This window comes from Bufo bufo, chromosome 9, assembly GCF_905171765.1.
Source record: "Bufo bufo chromosome 9, aBufBuf1.1, whole genome shotgun sequence".
NCBI lineage: Eukaryota > Metazoa > Chordata > Amphibia > Anura > Bufonidae > Bufo > Bufo bufo.
In genome coordinates, this window is record NC_053397.1 from 148,866,362 (window position 1) to 148,881,590 (window position 15,229).

The window sequence follows — 15,229 nt, forward strand, 5'->3', positions numbered from 1 at the left end:
CAAGCTACGGTATTTCTTTCAACAATGCCATCTGTTATTCTGATCGAAACACCAGAATTTTTTAACTTTCTTTTGGTGGCTTGATAAAATTTAGTTGATACCCTCCTTTTAAAATACTTTTTACCCAGGAACTTTCTGGTATATTTTCCCAGGCCTGATGGGAAGAAAGTCATCCTCCTACCTGTACACTGGCATCACTGCTGGGTAGTATTTGAGGATTGAGACTAGGATTTAAAGAGAAACCCCTTTTATCATTTCTTTTCCACTCAACCTCTTTTCTGGTCCCTGAAATCTTCCCTTTTATTTCTGGAACAAAAGGTCCGCTTTTGCGTGGGGAAACTAGAAAAGGGAAATCCCTTTTTATCTGATGCTTTATTAAGATTATCCAACTCAGATCCAAACAAATATCTTCCTTGACACATAACTTGGACACTACATCCCCTCTCCAACCTTTCAGCTACAAGGATCATCTTAGCAGATTTGGACAGGGCAGTCACCCTGGCTGTCAACCTTAAGGCATCTTCAATGTGTTTCTAGCTGCTCCAACCACCCTCTCAAAGATCTTGTCACTGAGGTGGTAGCTATATTATGTTTAAAGGCAGATGTAGATGCCTCCCAATTCTTTCTAAGGTATACATCTAGCCGTTTTGTCCATAGGATCTTTATGAGAACTTAAATTCTCAAAAGGCAACTCTGATCTTTTATTGACCTTTGCCACAGGAGCATCCAATTTTGGTATATACTGCAACGTCCTCTTCAAACAGATATTTCCTTTTTACAGATCTTGAAATAAAGTGTTTTATCCGGATTATCCCACTCTTTTGATTAAGGCATTAATATTCTCCTGAAATGTAAATACCCTGGGATTTTCTGGGTCTAGGACTTTCAAACATTTGGTTCTGTAAAGACCAATGTTCTCTTATGTCCATAGTTGACCTGAATGCCTTTATCTTCTACCAGAAACAATGGTCTACCTAACTGATCTTTGAGAACAATTGTGATTCCTCAATCTGCCCTACTATAGTAGGGACTTTTCATTTTGAATGCCCAGGTAGACACCTCTTAAAATTTCTCCACTGATGTGTGTACTTCTGATTTAATTAAGGTCTGGATGCTTTGTAACAAGGAATGAAACTCTTCAGCAACCACCTTATCCAAATAGGTTTGACAATTTCCTTATGGTATGACTGACTTAACCACTTCCTGCCTTTAGACTTATGTGGCCTTATTGTAACACACATAATAGAAAACATTATAATCTGTGTAATAGAATACATCTCTCTCACACGAGAGGTATTGGAGCCAGGCTCTGAAACGAGATCCTGCCACTCTGGGGGCTGAGAGAGCTTTCCCTCTTCCATGCAGACAGAGAATTCAAGGGGTAGATTAACTACGATTCAGCAGCTGCAAGGTCTACACATGGTGGCTGTCCAGAGGTCTCCTGTTAAACTGGCACACCAATCCTCTCTGCTGGGACTCCCCTTTCTGTTTCGCCCATGTGGAATGCATACACCATGGCGTGCGCACGTATCATGACGTCACATCGGCACGGCTTAATGACCACCAGAACATCCCCTCCTCCATGCAGACCTGCCACAAATAAGAGGACAGACACAGCTAACAGGGGAACACTGGACCACACCCAGATGTGATGAAGCCCATCCTGGAACACCACTCAGTACCACAGCAGTATGATTTTCTGGGCACTCCACAGCCTTCAAGAACAGTGGCTCCTGGTGGAGACTGACACCAGAAGGTACCCCTTATGCCAATATATTGGACAATAGAACTGGGGGAAAAGGAGTCCTGCAGCCCCAAGACACAATCATGGACAGGTCCATTCTTTCTGTCCTATGGACAGGAAACCGGAACTGATGATGAGGAAGAGGAAAGTCCTTTTGAAGGATCTTGGAAGTTCCTGTTTCCTATACACAAAAACCAAAGAAGATTTTTAAACCAAAACTATTTGAAGAGCAACCAGCCAGAAGTCAGTGATGCAAGAGCAAGACATTATTAATTCCTACTCTCACAAGAACATTTACTTTGTGGAGTTTTCAAATACAGTTTTTGCCTCAGTGGTGAGTGCTGCTATTCAAAGTTTCAGCATGCTTTAAATGTTTTTTATTTGGTGGTTAACTCTCTCAGACTTTACCATGTGCCCCTTTACCCAATGAAAAAGAAATAAAAGCCAGCAGATCAGAAAGTACTGTTGCCTGGAAGATCAGATCAGAAGGCATGAGACCTCTCCTAAAAAGCTCTTATGTAAAGGATGGCTTATACTTTATATAACTGTGCATGCATCTTGACAAAGCCTTACAGTGGAAGATGAGATCATCAACAACACTTGAGGTGCTGTGCCTATTTACAGTGAGGCTGGACATTTTTGCAACAATGGTTTAGGAAATTCATAGATCAAAAAAAATAAAAATAAAAAGAATACAGAAATCTGGACATTTGTAAAAATATTTATTTACATACAACGTAATAATATCTCTTGCAAGCAGAGTATTACAACCTGGTGACCAGTGCTTACTTGCTTAGAATTAAGGATTATTACATCAAGAGTTGGAGTGTAAGGTTTAGAATTTAATGGAAGAATTTACCTGCTGCACAAATCCTAATGTAAAGCAGTAAAGAAGCTCAGTCCTGGTGAGTATACTGCAGCTGCAATAACCATTTTACTTCCATTAATAAAAGCACAATTTAGAAATATGCAATGTGGTTTGCATTACACAAAAAGATTTCCGAATTTTCAAAAACAAAAACTAATTCCTATACTGAAATTCCATGTAAAGATTTTGCAGCTGGAAAGAAAATCTAATACAAAAATACCTGTCCTCCCAAAAACAGCGAGGATACACTGTACATATGAAGCAATTCATGCAATTTATCCAGATATAATAAAATTTCTGTTTCATTTAAGGAGGCACAATCAAGTTGTAGAATTGTTAGATGTGAAACAACCAATACAACTGAATGTTCCATTTAAATTTTAAAAACATATTCAAACACAGTAACAATGTAAACTGTAGAAAGAGAACGAGTGTGCAAGACAGGACAGCCTGCACAATTCCTGAACTATTTTTTTTATTTATTTAGAATAGAAAATAGGTGGGGACAGCAGCAGAAAGCTACTCAAGAGGAAAATATATATATATAAAAAAACATTGAGTTTTAAAACAACTGCTCTTTGGCATTGGGATATGGGAGAATCTAATAGACCAAGAAAGGGATTGAGACCAAATACTGAAAACATGTAGAAAAGAAGATGGCTTCGGCAGCATTCCGCAATATCAAAAATACTTTAATCGTACCTCCAGACACAGATGGCAACGAACGTTTCGACTGTGTAACAGTCTTTGTCAAGCCTAATGACACAAAATCTGATAGGCATATATATACCCCCCTCATATAAAATACACACCCCGTTACATCATTAGTGCAGATCACTACACAATAGGATACACATGTTCATACTTTAACTCACAGCTAACGACATGTCCAACGAACTCGTGTAGTTCTCCTCGGCGTTCCCTTATCTGTAATGCGCAGTCGCGTCTCAACCCATCTAAAACCCGAAAGTATCATACGTCGCCATGGCGCCCGGAGGCGCACGTGTCTCTAGCCAATGAGCTGCCAGAGGGCCTCACTGACGTCACAGACTGCGCGTCAACCTCGTAACACTCACCCAAGAGCGCACATCCGTGCGTCGATGGCGTGGGTCACATGAGGTACGCAGCCAGTAACAACATCGCGCAGGTACCGGCGCCATGACAACGAAGACGCCACGATCCACGCTGCTTACTGTGGAGTAAATATGTGCTATCCGTATCCAAAATGAACTGGTTTGTGCAACATATAGACAACACAGATAATAGCCCGATTACAGAGGGACATCAAGCCGGACTGTAATCGGGCTATTATCTGTGTTGTCTATATGTTGCACAAACCAGTTCATTTTGGATACGGATAGCACATATTTACTCCACAGTAAGCAGCGTGGATCGTGGCGTCTTCGTTGTCATGGCGCCGGTACCTGCGCGATGTTGTTACTGGCTGCGTACCTCATGTGACCCACGCCATCGACGCACGGATGTGCGCTCTTGGGTGAGTGTTACGAGGTTGACGCGCAGTCTGTGACGTCAGTGAGGCCCTCTGGCAGCTCATTGGCTAGAGACACGTGCGCCTCCGGGCGCCATGGCGACGTATGATACTTTCGGGTTTTAGATGGGTTGAGACGCGACTGCGCATTACAGATAAGGGAACGCCGAGGAGAACTACACGAGTTCGTTGGACATGTCGTTAGCTGTGAGTTAAAGTATGAACATGTGTATCCTATTGTGTAGTGATCTGCACTAATGATGTAACGGGGTGTGTATTTTATATGAGGGGGGTATATATATGCCTATCAGATTTTGTGTCATTAGGCTTGACAAAGACTGTTACACAGTCGAAACGTTCGTTGCCATCTGTGTCTGGAGGTACGATTAAAGTATTTTTGATATTGCGGAATGCTGCCGAAGCCATCTTCTTTTCTACACGTATACGATTTGGCCTGATGGATCAAGGGCCTACGGTTAGGCTGCTGCATTGACATAGACGCATTATCCTGAGACCGCACAGTGCTGCTTCTACACTACTATTTGCAAATACTGAAAACAGTCCTTTTTCAAGTTAAGGCACAAAAGAAAAAGTTCACATAAAAGGTATAAAAAAAGAAAATAAACACAAGACATTAGCTTGTTAATCCATATTATGTGTCACAAACAACTGATCGGTGTCCCCAGCCAGTGGGGATTAAATATAAGTTTTGCCTCTGTATATGAATAAACCACAAAACACTGGATTTCCTCTGTAATACTCGTTATTTTAGGAGCTACACATTCCCAAGTATCAAAGCAAGACATTCCAATTCTATTGAAAATTATATATCCAATTGTGTCTCCTCTGTCAGTAGTTCATGGCACACAGCTTTCACAATAGCTGCTAGTCATCTCCATTTCAGTCAAGTGGCTTGGTTTTGGCCTACTGATACGCAAACACTCAGGATTAGTGAAGTCAATGAAACCATTTCAAATCAATTCACATTCTGCAGAAGATTGGTCTTAACAAAAAGACATTTCAAAAGTTCTTGGCAGAAATGCAAGCTAATTTGTGACAATAGGCAAGTGCTGTACATGGTTTCCATTATGAAGACCCAGTAATTCATCTAAAATAGATTTCATGCGGGATATCTTTTCTAATAGAAATCTTCAGAGGAAGAATTCCACTACTTCCTAACTGCTTTGAGTAGAGATAACATCTGTTGACTGTGGATCACAAAAAGGTCCAAAGCGGCCATAAATGTCCTTTGCCCGAACAGCAAAATAGTATTTGCTGCCTGAAACAAACTGTGTAAGAGTACATGCCATTGGAAGAGGTAGCGCTTTCACTTCACCAATTTTTTTCCACTGTGATGGAGATGTTGCAGTTGGGTCTTCATGATAAGCATACAGGTGGTAGCTATCTACAATGGCACAGGTACGGTCTACCTCTAATACACTCCAGGATAGGACAATACCATTTTGGCTTTGTACTCTGGCTAATTTCAGATGAGGTTTCTGAGGAAGAGATGTTGAAGCAGCTTCAGGTGGAAGTCGCTGGGGCTGAGGAGCTTCAGGAAGCGGGGCTGGGTGGATTGGCCTTGCAGGTTCCTAAGGGAATAAAACACCATTGTAAGCAAAACAGTTTCTTATTCTGTGAATATGATCTGTAAACACTGGATAATAAAATATAGGTCAATATTTTTGATTATCAACATTCAGTAAAGAAATGAAAGGGTCCTTACACAAACAGATAAATTGTTATGAGCGTCAATTGTCGATACAGCAAGTGGATCAACGCTTGTTTACTTGTATTCATGTGTGAATAATTGTATTATTCACATAAATTTGATTGCTTAAATCAGTCATTTGTTTTTCCTTACTCCACATGCTCACTTCACTTTAATAAGAGGTTACAGAAGAAGATTTACGCCGACAAACAGTTTATGTCACCATAAAGATGCGATTAACAAATAAGCAAATGTTCATTTGATCACTGCACAAGGATTGTCAGTTGTTAGACTGTGTAAAAAGCCTCTTTATTACAGATTGGTGACTAAACGTTTGCCTTCTCTAAATGCTAATCAAGTGTGAATGGGAACTTACTTGTGGAGGTCGATGATGAACTGTGAGTTGTGGTCCAGTAGAACTGATAGGCATCCCATTATTTACTACATATGCAGCAGTTTGTGGCATTCTTACAGACACTCCTAAATATTCCAAAAAGAAAGAAGTCACATTGAATTGATGTAATCCATTTTAGTCTTTAATTTCAAGTAGCAAGCAATAGGCTTTAGGCCTACAACATGGTATGCAAGCTATAGAACAATAATACAACAGACCTAAAACATTGAAAACACAGGGGGGAAAATGGTTGACATTGAACAGCTTTGTAAGTTTCAAATACAGAAAATCTTCAATAAAATGTTCAATAAATAAATATAAATATATATATATATATATATATATATATATATATATATATATATATATAGCAATTATAAAGGCATTTCATATATAGTATAATATGTACAATTTATCTCAGATACTAAAAGTATGTGTTACACCGGTTTCTGCATTCATGAGTAGAGAAGTATGTTGTTTCCAATTTACTGCAGTATAATCCAACAAAAGGGGTTGTACAGGATTACAGAAACATGGCTGCTTTCTCACAGAAACCACACCACCCCTGTCCATGGGTTGTGTCTGGTATTGCAGCTCAGCTCCACTGAAGTGAATGGAGCCAAGTTACAATACGGGCCCATTCACACAACCGCATTTTTGGTCCGCATCAGAGTTGTGAACAGGATGTGGACCCATTCATTTCAATCGGTCCGCAAAAAATGTGGACATGCACACTGTGTACTGTCCTTATCTGTATGTCCATTCTGTAGCCCTGCAAAAGAAATAAAACATGTCCTATTCTTGTCCATTTTGCAGACAAGGATAGGCATTGTCACAATGGATAACAACACCCCCCAAAAAAAATAATATATATATCAATCGATGCAACATGGATGTCATCCGTATTTTTTGTGGATCCACGTTTTGCAGACTGCAAAATACATAGGGTTGTGTGAATGCACCTCATCACAAATGTGGTGCCAATTCTTTCAATTCCTTAAAAAAAAGCCATAATTTTATAATCCTGGACAAGTGCTTTAAAAGTTGCCTTAACTGCTGTAAAAACAAAGGGACAATGCAGCTGCTTTGAGCGCTCTGCACCTTCAGCTTTCATCTCCTCTGCTGTCTGAGTATCTAAATTACAGGTTTCCTATACTTTCTATGATAAAAGCGAAGAGCAATTTTTCCCAAAAAGGTTTAGATTTAAAGGATAACTGTCACATTTAGACCCTAATTTCAATTTTCATATATGTAGTTACTAATAACATGATATTCTAGAGTCAGTTACTATTAGACTGACTTACCCCATATTTAATAAGATTCAGCCCTTAGCAACCAGTCTGCATAAAACTGCAATTTCACTATTCAGTTAAGATAACCGCCACTGCCCTCACCCTGAGGCTAATCCCGCCTGCCCTCACTAGCCAGTAACAATAGCCCCCCAAAAGTGTCAGTAACCAGAGCCCTCCCCCTAAAGGGTTAATCTCCTGCAGCAAAGGGGTCCTCTTACCACATGTTTCTTTCATTTATACACTGAGCAGATGGCAGATCTCCCTTCCCTGTTGTGCGCTGGTTCAACTCTGCATTCTCCAGTTCTGCTGAGTAAGGGAGCGTCTGCCAAGCGCAGGGACAGGGAGAAGTGCACACAGCCCAGGCACTGTTATCAGCTGCTAGGGAGGACCTGGCTTTAATCATTTACTTACAGTCCCTGGCTGTCAGTAATGTGAGCCTGCACGCTGCGTGCTCTGTCTATCAACAGATAGACGGACCATGCCTAGCAACCCTATTTTAAGCACAGGTAAAAGTAGGAAGTACAGGGAACAAAAATGTGGAATTAAGGGGTAATTGAATACACAGTGAAAAGTTGAAATAGGGCCACCAAGGTGATATTAATCACCACAATCCAATACTCCAAAAAAAATAAATAAATTATATATATATATATATATATATATATATATATATATATATATATATATATATATATATACACTGCGTGCAGAATTATTAGGCAAATGAGTATTTTGACCACATCATCCTCTTTATGCATGTTGTCTTACTCCAAGTTGTATAGGCTCGAAAGCCTACTACCAATTAAGCATATTAGGTGATGTGCATCTCTGTAATGAGAAGGGGTGTGGTCTAATGACATCAACACCCTATATCAGGTGTGCGTAATTATTAGGCAACTTCCTTTCCTTTGGCAAAATGGGTCAAAAGAAGGACTTGACAGGCTCAGAAAAGTCAAAAATAGTGAGATATCTTGCAGAGGGATGCAGCACTCTTAAAATTGCAAAGCTTCTGAAGTGTGATCATCGAACAATCAAGCGTTTCATTCAAAATAGTCAACAGGGTCGCAAGAAGCGTGTGGAAAAACCAAGGCGCAAAATAACTGCCCATGAACTGAGAAAAGTCAAGCGTGCAGCTGCCAAGATGCCACTTGCCACCAGTTTGGCCATATTTCAGAGCTGCAACATCACTGGAGTGTCCAAAAGCACAAGGTGTGCAATACTCAGAGACATGGCCAAGGTAAGAAAGGCTGAAAGACGACCACCACTGAACAAGACACACAAGCTGAAACGTCAAGACTGGGCCAAGAAATATCTCAAGACTGATTTTTCTAAGGTTTTATGGACTGATGAAATGAGAGTGAGTCTTGATGGGCCAGATGGATGGGCCCGTGGCTGGATTGGTAAAGGGCAGAGAGCTCCAGTCCGACTCAGACGCCAGCAAGGTGGAGGTGGAGTACTGGTTTGGGCTGGTATCATCAAAGATGAGCTTGTGGGGCCTTTTCGGGTTGAGGATGGAGTCAAGCTCAACTCCCAGTCCTACTGCCAGTTTCTGGAAGACACCTTCTTCAAGCAGTGGTACAGGAAGAAGTCTGCATCCTTCAAGAAAAACATGATTTTCATGCAGGACAATGCTCCATCACACGCGTCCAAGTACTCCACAGCGTGGCTGGCAAGAAAGGGTATAAAAGAAGAAAATCTAATGACATGGCCTCCTTGTTCACCTGATCTGAACCCCATTGAGAACCTGTGGTCCATCATCAAATGTGAGATTTACAAGGAGGGAAAACAGTACACCTCTCTGAACAGTGTCTGGGAGGCTGTGGTTGCTGCTGCACGCAATGTTGATGGTGAACAGATCAAAACACTGACAGAATCCATGGATGGCAGGCTTTTGAGTGTCCTTGCAAAGAAAGGTGGCTATATTGGTCACTGATTTGTTTTTGTTTTGATTTTGAATGTCAGAAATGTATATTTGTGAATGTTGAGATGTTATATTGGTTTCACTGGTAAAAATAAATAATTTAAATGGGTATATATTTGTTTTTTGTTAAGTTGCCTAATAATTATGTACAGTAATAGTCACCTGCACACACAGATATCCCCCTAAAATAGCTAAAACTAAAAACAAACTAAAAACTACTTCCAAAAATATTCACCTTTGATATTAATGAGTTTTTTGGGTTCATTGAGAACATGGTTGTTGTTCAATAATAAAATTAATCCTCAAAAATACAACTTGCCTAATAATTCTGCACTCCCTGTATATGAAATTTATACTTTAACTTGTGAATATGGGTGTTGCCATATTTCGGGCAAATTGATAACTGGATTTATTAACCACTTCTCATTCACGCCATGCAGATTACGGGTCCAGTTTCATGGCGCCTGTGCCAAAAGCCTATTAATTAACAAGCCAACTCAGGTGGCACCAAGTGCTGCTGAAATAATGAGTCCAGTCACTAAAAACCTCTGGACAAAGCTTACATAATGAGTGGTGCTCCTAAATGACAAGAACTGCATTTTTGTGCACACAGATAATCTAGCAGACTGCTACCATGACTTATCAGTGATCTGTATAAGGGGACAGCAGGGGGACAACGTGAATGCATGTACAGTATAGCCTTACCTCCAGTTTGCGGACTGATCTGCCGCAGGTTTTGGCTCTGCATGACTGTGTTGCGTATAGGAGTCTGTGAAGGTACTGTTGGGAGGGCAGTTGTAGTGTAAACCATATGTGGGTTGCTTGATGCTCGAGGAGCTGCAGCTCTTGGTGTAGTCTGAGTTCCTGGCCGTTGTGTTATATTAACAGTTGTCTGGGCTTGAGAGGAAGTAAGAAATGGCTCATTAGACTTTATCCACTAACCAAATAACCATATTTACAAACTGCTATTATGTATTACACTTTATGCAGTGCTTATTGTATTCTGCAGACATACACATCTTACATACAGTCAGGTCCATAAATATTGGGACATCGACTCAATTCAATTTTTTTTGGCTCTATACACCACCACAATGGATTTGAAATAAAACAAACAAGATGTGCTTTAACTGCAGACTGTCAGCTTTAATTTGAGGGTATTTACATCCAAATCAGGTGAACAGTGTAGGAATTACAGCAGTTTGCATATGTGCTTCCTACTTGTTAAGGAACCAAATGTAATGGGACAATTGGCTTCTCAGCTGTTCCATGGCCAGGTGTGTGTTATTCCCTCATTATTCCAATTACAATGAGCAGATAAAAGGTCCAGAGTTCATTCCAAGTGTGCTATTTGCATTTGGAATCTGTTGCTGTCAACTCTCAATATGAGATCCATAGAGCTGTCACTATCAGTGAAGCAAGTCATCATTAGGCTGAAAAAACAAAACAGACCCATCAGAGAGATAGCAAAAGCATTAGGCGTGACCAAAACAACTGTTTGGAACATTCTTAAAAAGAAGGAATGCATCAGTGAGCTCAGCAACACCAAAAGACCCGGAAGAGCACGGAAAACAACTGTGGTGGATGACTGAAGAATTCTTTACCTGGTGAAGAAAACACCCTTCACAACAGTTGGCCAGATCAAGAACACTCTCCAAGAGGTAGGTGTATGTGTGTCAAAGTCAAAAATCAAGAGAAGACTTCACCAGAGTGAATACAGAGCGTTCACCACAAGATGTAAACCAAATTAGAGTTTGCCAAATGACATCTAAAAAAGCCTTCACAGTTCTGGAACAACATCCTATGGACAGGTGAGACCAAGATCAACCTTTACCAGAGTGATGTGAAGAGAAGGAAAGGAACTGCTCATGATCCTAAGCATACCAGCTCATCAGTGAAGCATGGTGGTGGTAGTGTCATGGCGTGGGCATTTATGGCTGCCAATGGAACTGGTTCTCTTGTATTTATTGATGATGTGACTGCTGACAAAAGCAGCAGGATGAATTTTGAAGTGTTTCTGACAATATTATCTGCTCATCTTCAGCCAAATGCTTCAGAACTCATTGGACGTCGCTTCACAGTGTAGATGGACAATGGCCCAAAGCATACTGCAAAAGCAACCAAAGACTTTTTAAAGGGAAAAAAGTGGAATGTTATGCAATGGCCAAGTCAATCACCTGACCTGAATCCGATTGAGCATGCATTTCACTTGCTGAATGCAAAACTGAAGGGAAAATGCCCCAAGAACAAGCAGGAACTGAAGACAGTTGCAGTAGAAGCCTGGCAGAGCATCACCAGGGATGAAACCCAGCATCTGGTGATGTCTATGCGTTCCAGACTTCAGGCTGTAATTAACTGCAAAGGATTTGCAACCAAGTATTAAAAAGTGAAAGTTTGATTTATGATTATTATTCGGTCCCATTACTTTTGGTCCCTTAACAAGTGGGAGGCACATATGCAAGCTGTTGTAATTCCTACACCGTTCACCTGATTTGGATGTAAATACCCTCTAAATAAAAGCCGACAGTCTGCAGTTAAAGCACATCTTGTTCGTTTCATTTCAAATCCATTGTGGTGGTGTATAGAGCAAACAATTTTAGAATTGTGTTGATGTCCCAATATTTATGGACCTGACTGTATATAATCCAAGTTTCAGATTTATTTTTTCATATATTGGCAATAACAATGAAATCATTGAAAAGTTAATTCACTTTAAATCTTGACCTGAAGATTTCTACCAGTATTTCATGATCAGACATATAGTTGTAGCGCAAATGTAAGTGAAACATGTTGTCCTATTTTAAGGAAAAATATTTGGGGTCATTTAGCAAACTGGTGCTCATAGCAACTAATCATATTCCACCTTTCATTTTCCAAAGGAGCCGTCAAAAATGAAAGGTAGAATCTGATTGGTTGCTATGGGCACCTGACCCAATTGTTCCTTTTGGATAATTGCCTAGAAGAAAGGTTACAGAAAACTAGTTATGAGTGTAGTGTATTCAGGAGTCCAGCAATCCCTCTGCTACCTTATTAATGAGCGATGGTATGTCGAACAGACGTATGTATATGCACATCTGCAGCCATCAATTATTTCTGATAAAGGTGGAGGAGGTGGCGCTTTATTCTGAACTATTAAAGAGGACCAGTCACATCTCTTGACATGTCTGTCTGTTTTAGTATTTACTTGCATTCCCCATGTAATAGCAATTCTAGAGACTTTATTCTTATGACTATGGCTACTTTCACATTAGCGGCAGCCTTCTCCGGCAGGCTGCTCCGGTGGGTGAACAGCCTGCCGGATCAGTGCTGCCACTAGTGCACGCGTGCCGCTGGAGGTCCGCTCCGGCCCCATTGACTATAATAGGGGTGGGCCGGAGTTCCGGTGGCAGCACGGCAAACATGCAGAGAGGCAGCTGGAATAAAACTACGACATGTCAATGGGGCCGGAGCGGACCTCCGGCGGCACGCGTGCCCTAGCGGCAGCACAGATCCGGTAGGCTGTTCGCCCGCCGGAACATCCTGCCGGAGAAGGCTGCCGCTAGTGTGAAACTAGCCTAAGGCCTCTTGCACACGACCGTATGGATTTTTCAGTATTTTGCGGTCCGTAAAAAACGTATCTGCAATAAATACTGACGACGTCCGTGAGCATTCCATTTTTTTCGGGACTGGAACAGCTGGCCCCTGATAGAACAGTACTATCCTTGTCAGTTATGCGGACAATAATAGGACATGTTCTTTGAACTGAACGGAAAAATGGAAATGGAATTCATACGGAGTACATTCCGTTTTTTTTGCGGACCCATTGAAATGAATGGATCCGTATACAGAACGCATAAAACGGAACGTAAACGTGTTCAAGAGGCCCAAGTTTTACATTCTTCTCTTATTCCTACTAGAAGCTTATAAATAAAAGGCACAGCTGCGTGTTACCAGTTGCGGGTGTGTCCCTGCACAGTTTGAGTGTGATGGCAAATGCCACAAAACAAATATTTAGCATGATAGCTTATCTGACCCATTTTAATATCCTCCTTTACTCTCCACCAAAAGGCGTTGTTTTTTAGCTTTAAAAAAAAGACTGCACTGGTTTATAGGGAAATGTAAAAAAGCCCTTCTTTAATTGTCGCTCAACATATACTCAACAGCAGTATGGATATACCAAATCTACACAAGAATTGCATGGCAGCTGATATAGTGATGAAGCCCCACTCTTACAAAGGCCATTTTCACAGGGTCACTATTTTGCCTCAGTTAGTAAGGCAAAACCAAAATGGGTCCTAAACACAGAAAGTATAGAAATATTTCCATTTATCTTTTCTCTGTAGGTTCCTCTGCTGGTTTTATGCTGAAGCTAAATATCCAAATACTGACCATGTGAAAGAAATACTGACCATGGGAAATCCACTATTAGACCAGGCGCAAGGCCTTGTAGGTCTAGCCCAGCTGAGTGTAAAGATACCTTTCACTTTCTGATCAGTTGCATCATTAACTGCTCATTTGCATATGGATTAGGCTACATTTTTTGTCTTCACTACCAACTGGTCATGCACAATATCCGCATCCTGAAGATCCTAAGGCCGTGTTCAATGTATAAAAAAAAGCTATGAATATCGCCAATTCCTATATCACTAGAAGCTTTATTTCACGACTTATAAAAGACGTAAAGCAGGTATTAAACTCTTATCAAATACTGCACCCAACAGTTATTAGACACTATCTGTATATCGACCCTCCCCTCCCACTTTCCAAAATTTCTCAGAATCTAAAACACTGCCATTTTCCAGTTTAATTAAATACTGAATTCTAGAAACGTACTAAACCACAAGACACTTAAATTACAACGTTCCAGGCTGTTAAAGAATATCCTTACAAAAACAGTGAAAATGTCTAAGTCTGTCTAGTCTAACGGGAATCGGCTATTCATTGGTTTCCTAAGTATAGGACTTGTATAAATACTTCTATTTTTGTCAGTCCTTGCATGTAACATTTTATCTAACCCTGCATTTTCACTTCCATCTGCACACAGACCAATTCACAAGTTATCATACATCATTTGCTATACTCAAATATTTGCTTACTTTTATTTCCACATAGTTGTCAATGCATTTTTAGTGCGCTACTACTGTGTAATATGTACAGCTGTATACGGTTTCTAAATAAAAATATGGCAGTATACTTTAATAACATTTGTGCTTAAAGTGGTTGTTCAAGAATGAAAAATTATCACCTATTCACAGGACAGGTGCAAGTGTGAGACTAGTGAGGGTCCGAATGCTGGGATCCCCACAGTCATGAAAATAGTCACCGGTTGGATTGGGTGCTGGCCAAGCATGAGCACAGACACTATGGGATTGTCGGAGGAAACGGAGAGGTCCATTACACAGACAGCATATGCTGGTATCATTGTAACTGTGTAATGCTTTTTACCCCTACTGTAGAGCTGCAGAGAAACTGAACATCACTGATTGTTGGGGTACCAGCAGTCGGACATTTTCCCTTAGGGTCACCTATTAATTAAATTAAATGTTATAAAGACAATGGACATTTGCTGGTACCTGTTGGTAAAACATGTATAGTGGCTTGAGATGGCAGCCCAGCAGAAGCAGATGAGGTCTGCACAGTGTTTGCCTGCTGGAGCTGGCGACCCATCGGCTGTGAGGACTGTGTACTTGCAGGTATAGATGAAGCATTGCTCCTTCTTGAATCTACTGTAAAACAATATGAAATATCAATATTTTGATTCATTAACTTAGATTTTTAAATGTTCACACAATAGTCATGTAAAATCTAAGTCTTCATTTTTTATTAAAAAA

General features: G+C 40.5%; 1 protein-coding gene across 3 annotated transcripts in view; it reads right to left on the bottom strand.

Moving 5' to 3' along the window:
• Positions 1–5,242: 5,242 nt before the first annotated feature.
• LOC120979081 (activating transcription factor 7-interacting protein 1-like) overlaps positions 5,243–15,229 on the bottom strand; it is a 53,448-nt gene continuing 43,461 nt past the window's right edge. For 2 of the 3 annotated variants that reach the window (XM_040407628.1, XM_040407627.1), the window contains exons 14-17: positions 14,972–15,124; positions 10,125–10,316; positions 6,189–6,292; positions 5,243–5,693 (exon numbers count right to left, since the gene is read on the bottom strand). In XM_040407628.1, the coding sequence (XP_040263562.1) occupies positions 5,277–5,693; positions 6,189–6,292; positions 10,125–10,316; positions 14,972–15,124 (866 nt within the window). In that variant the 3' untranslated portion in view covers positions 5,243–5,276. The remainder of the gene's footprint in view (positions 5,694–6,188; positions 6,293–10,124; positions 10,317–14,971; positions 15,125–15,229) is intronic. The other variant, XM_040407629.1, reaches the window with a different exon arrangement.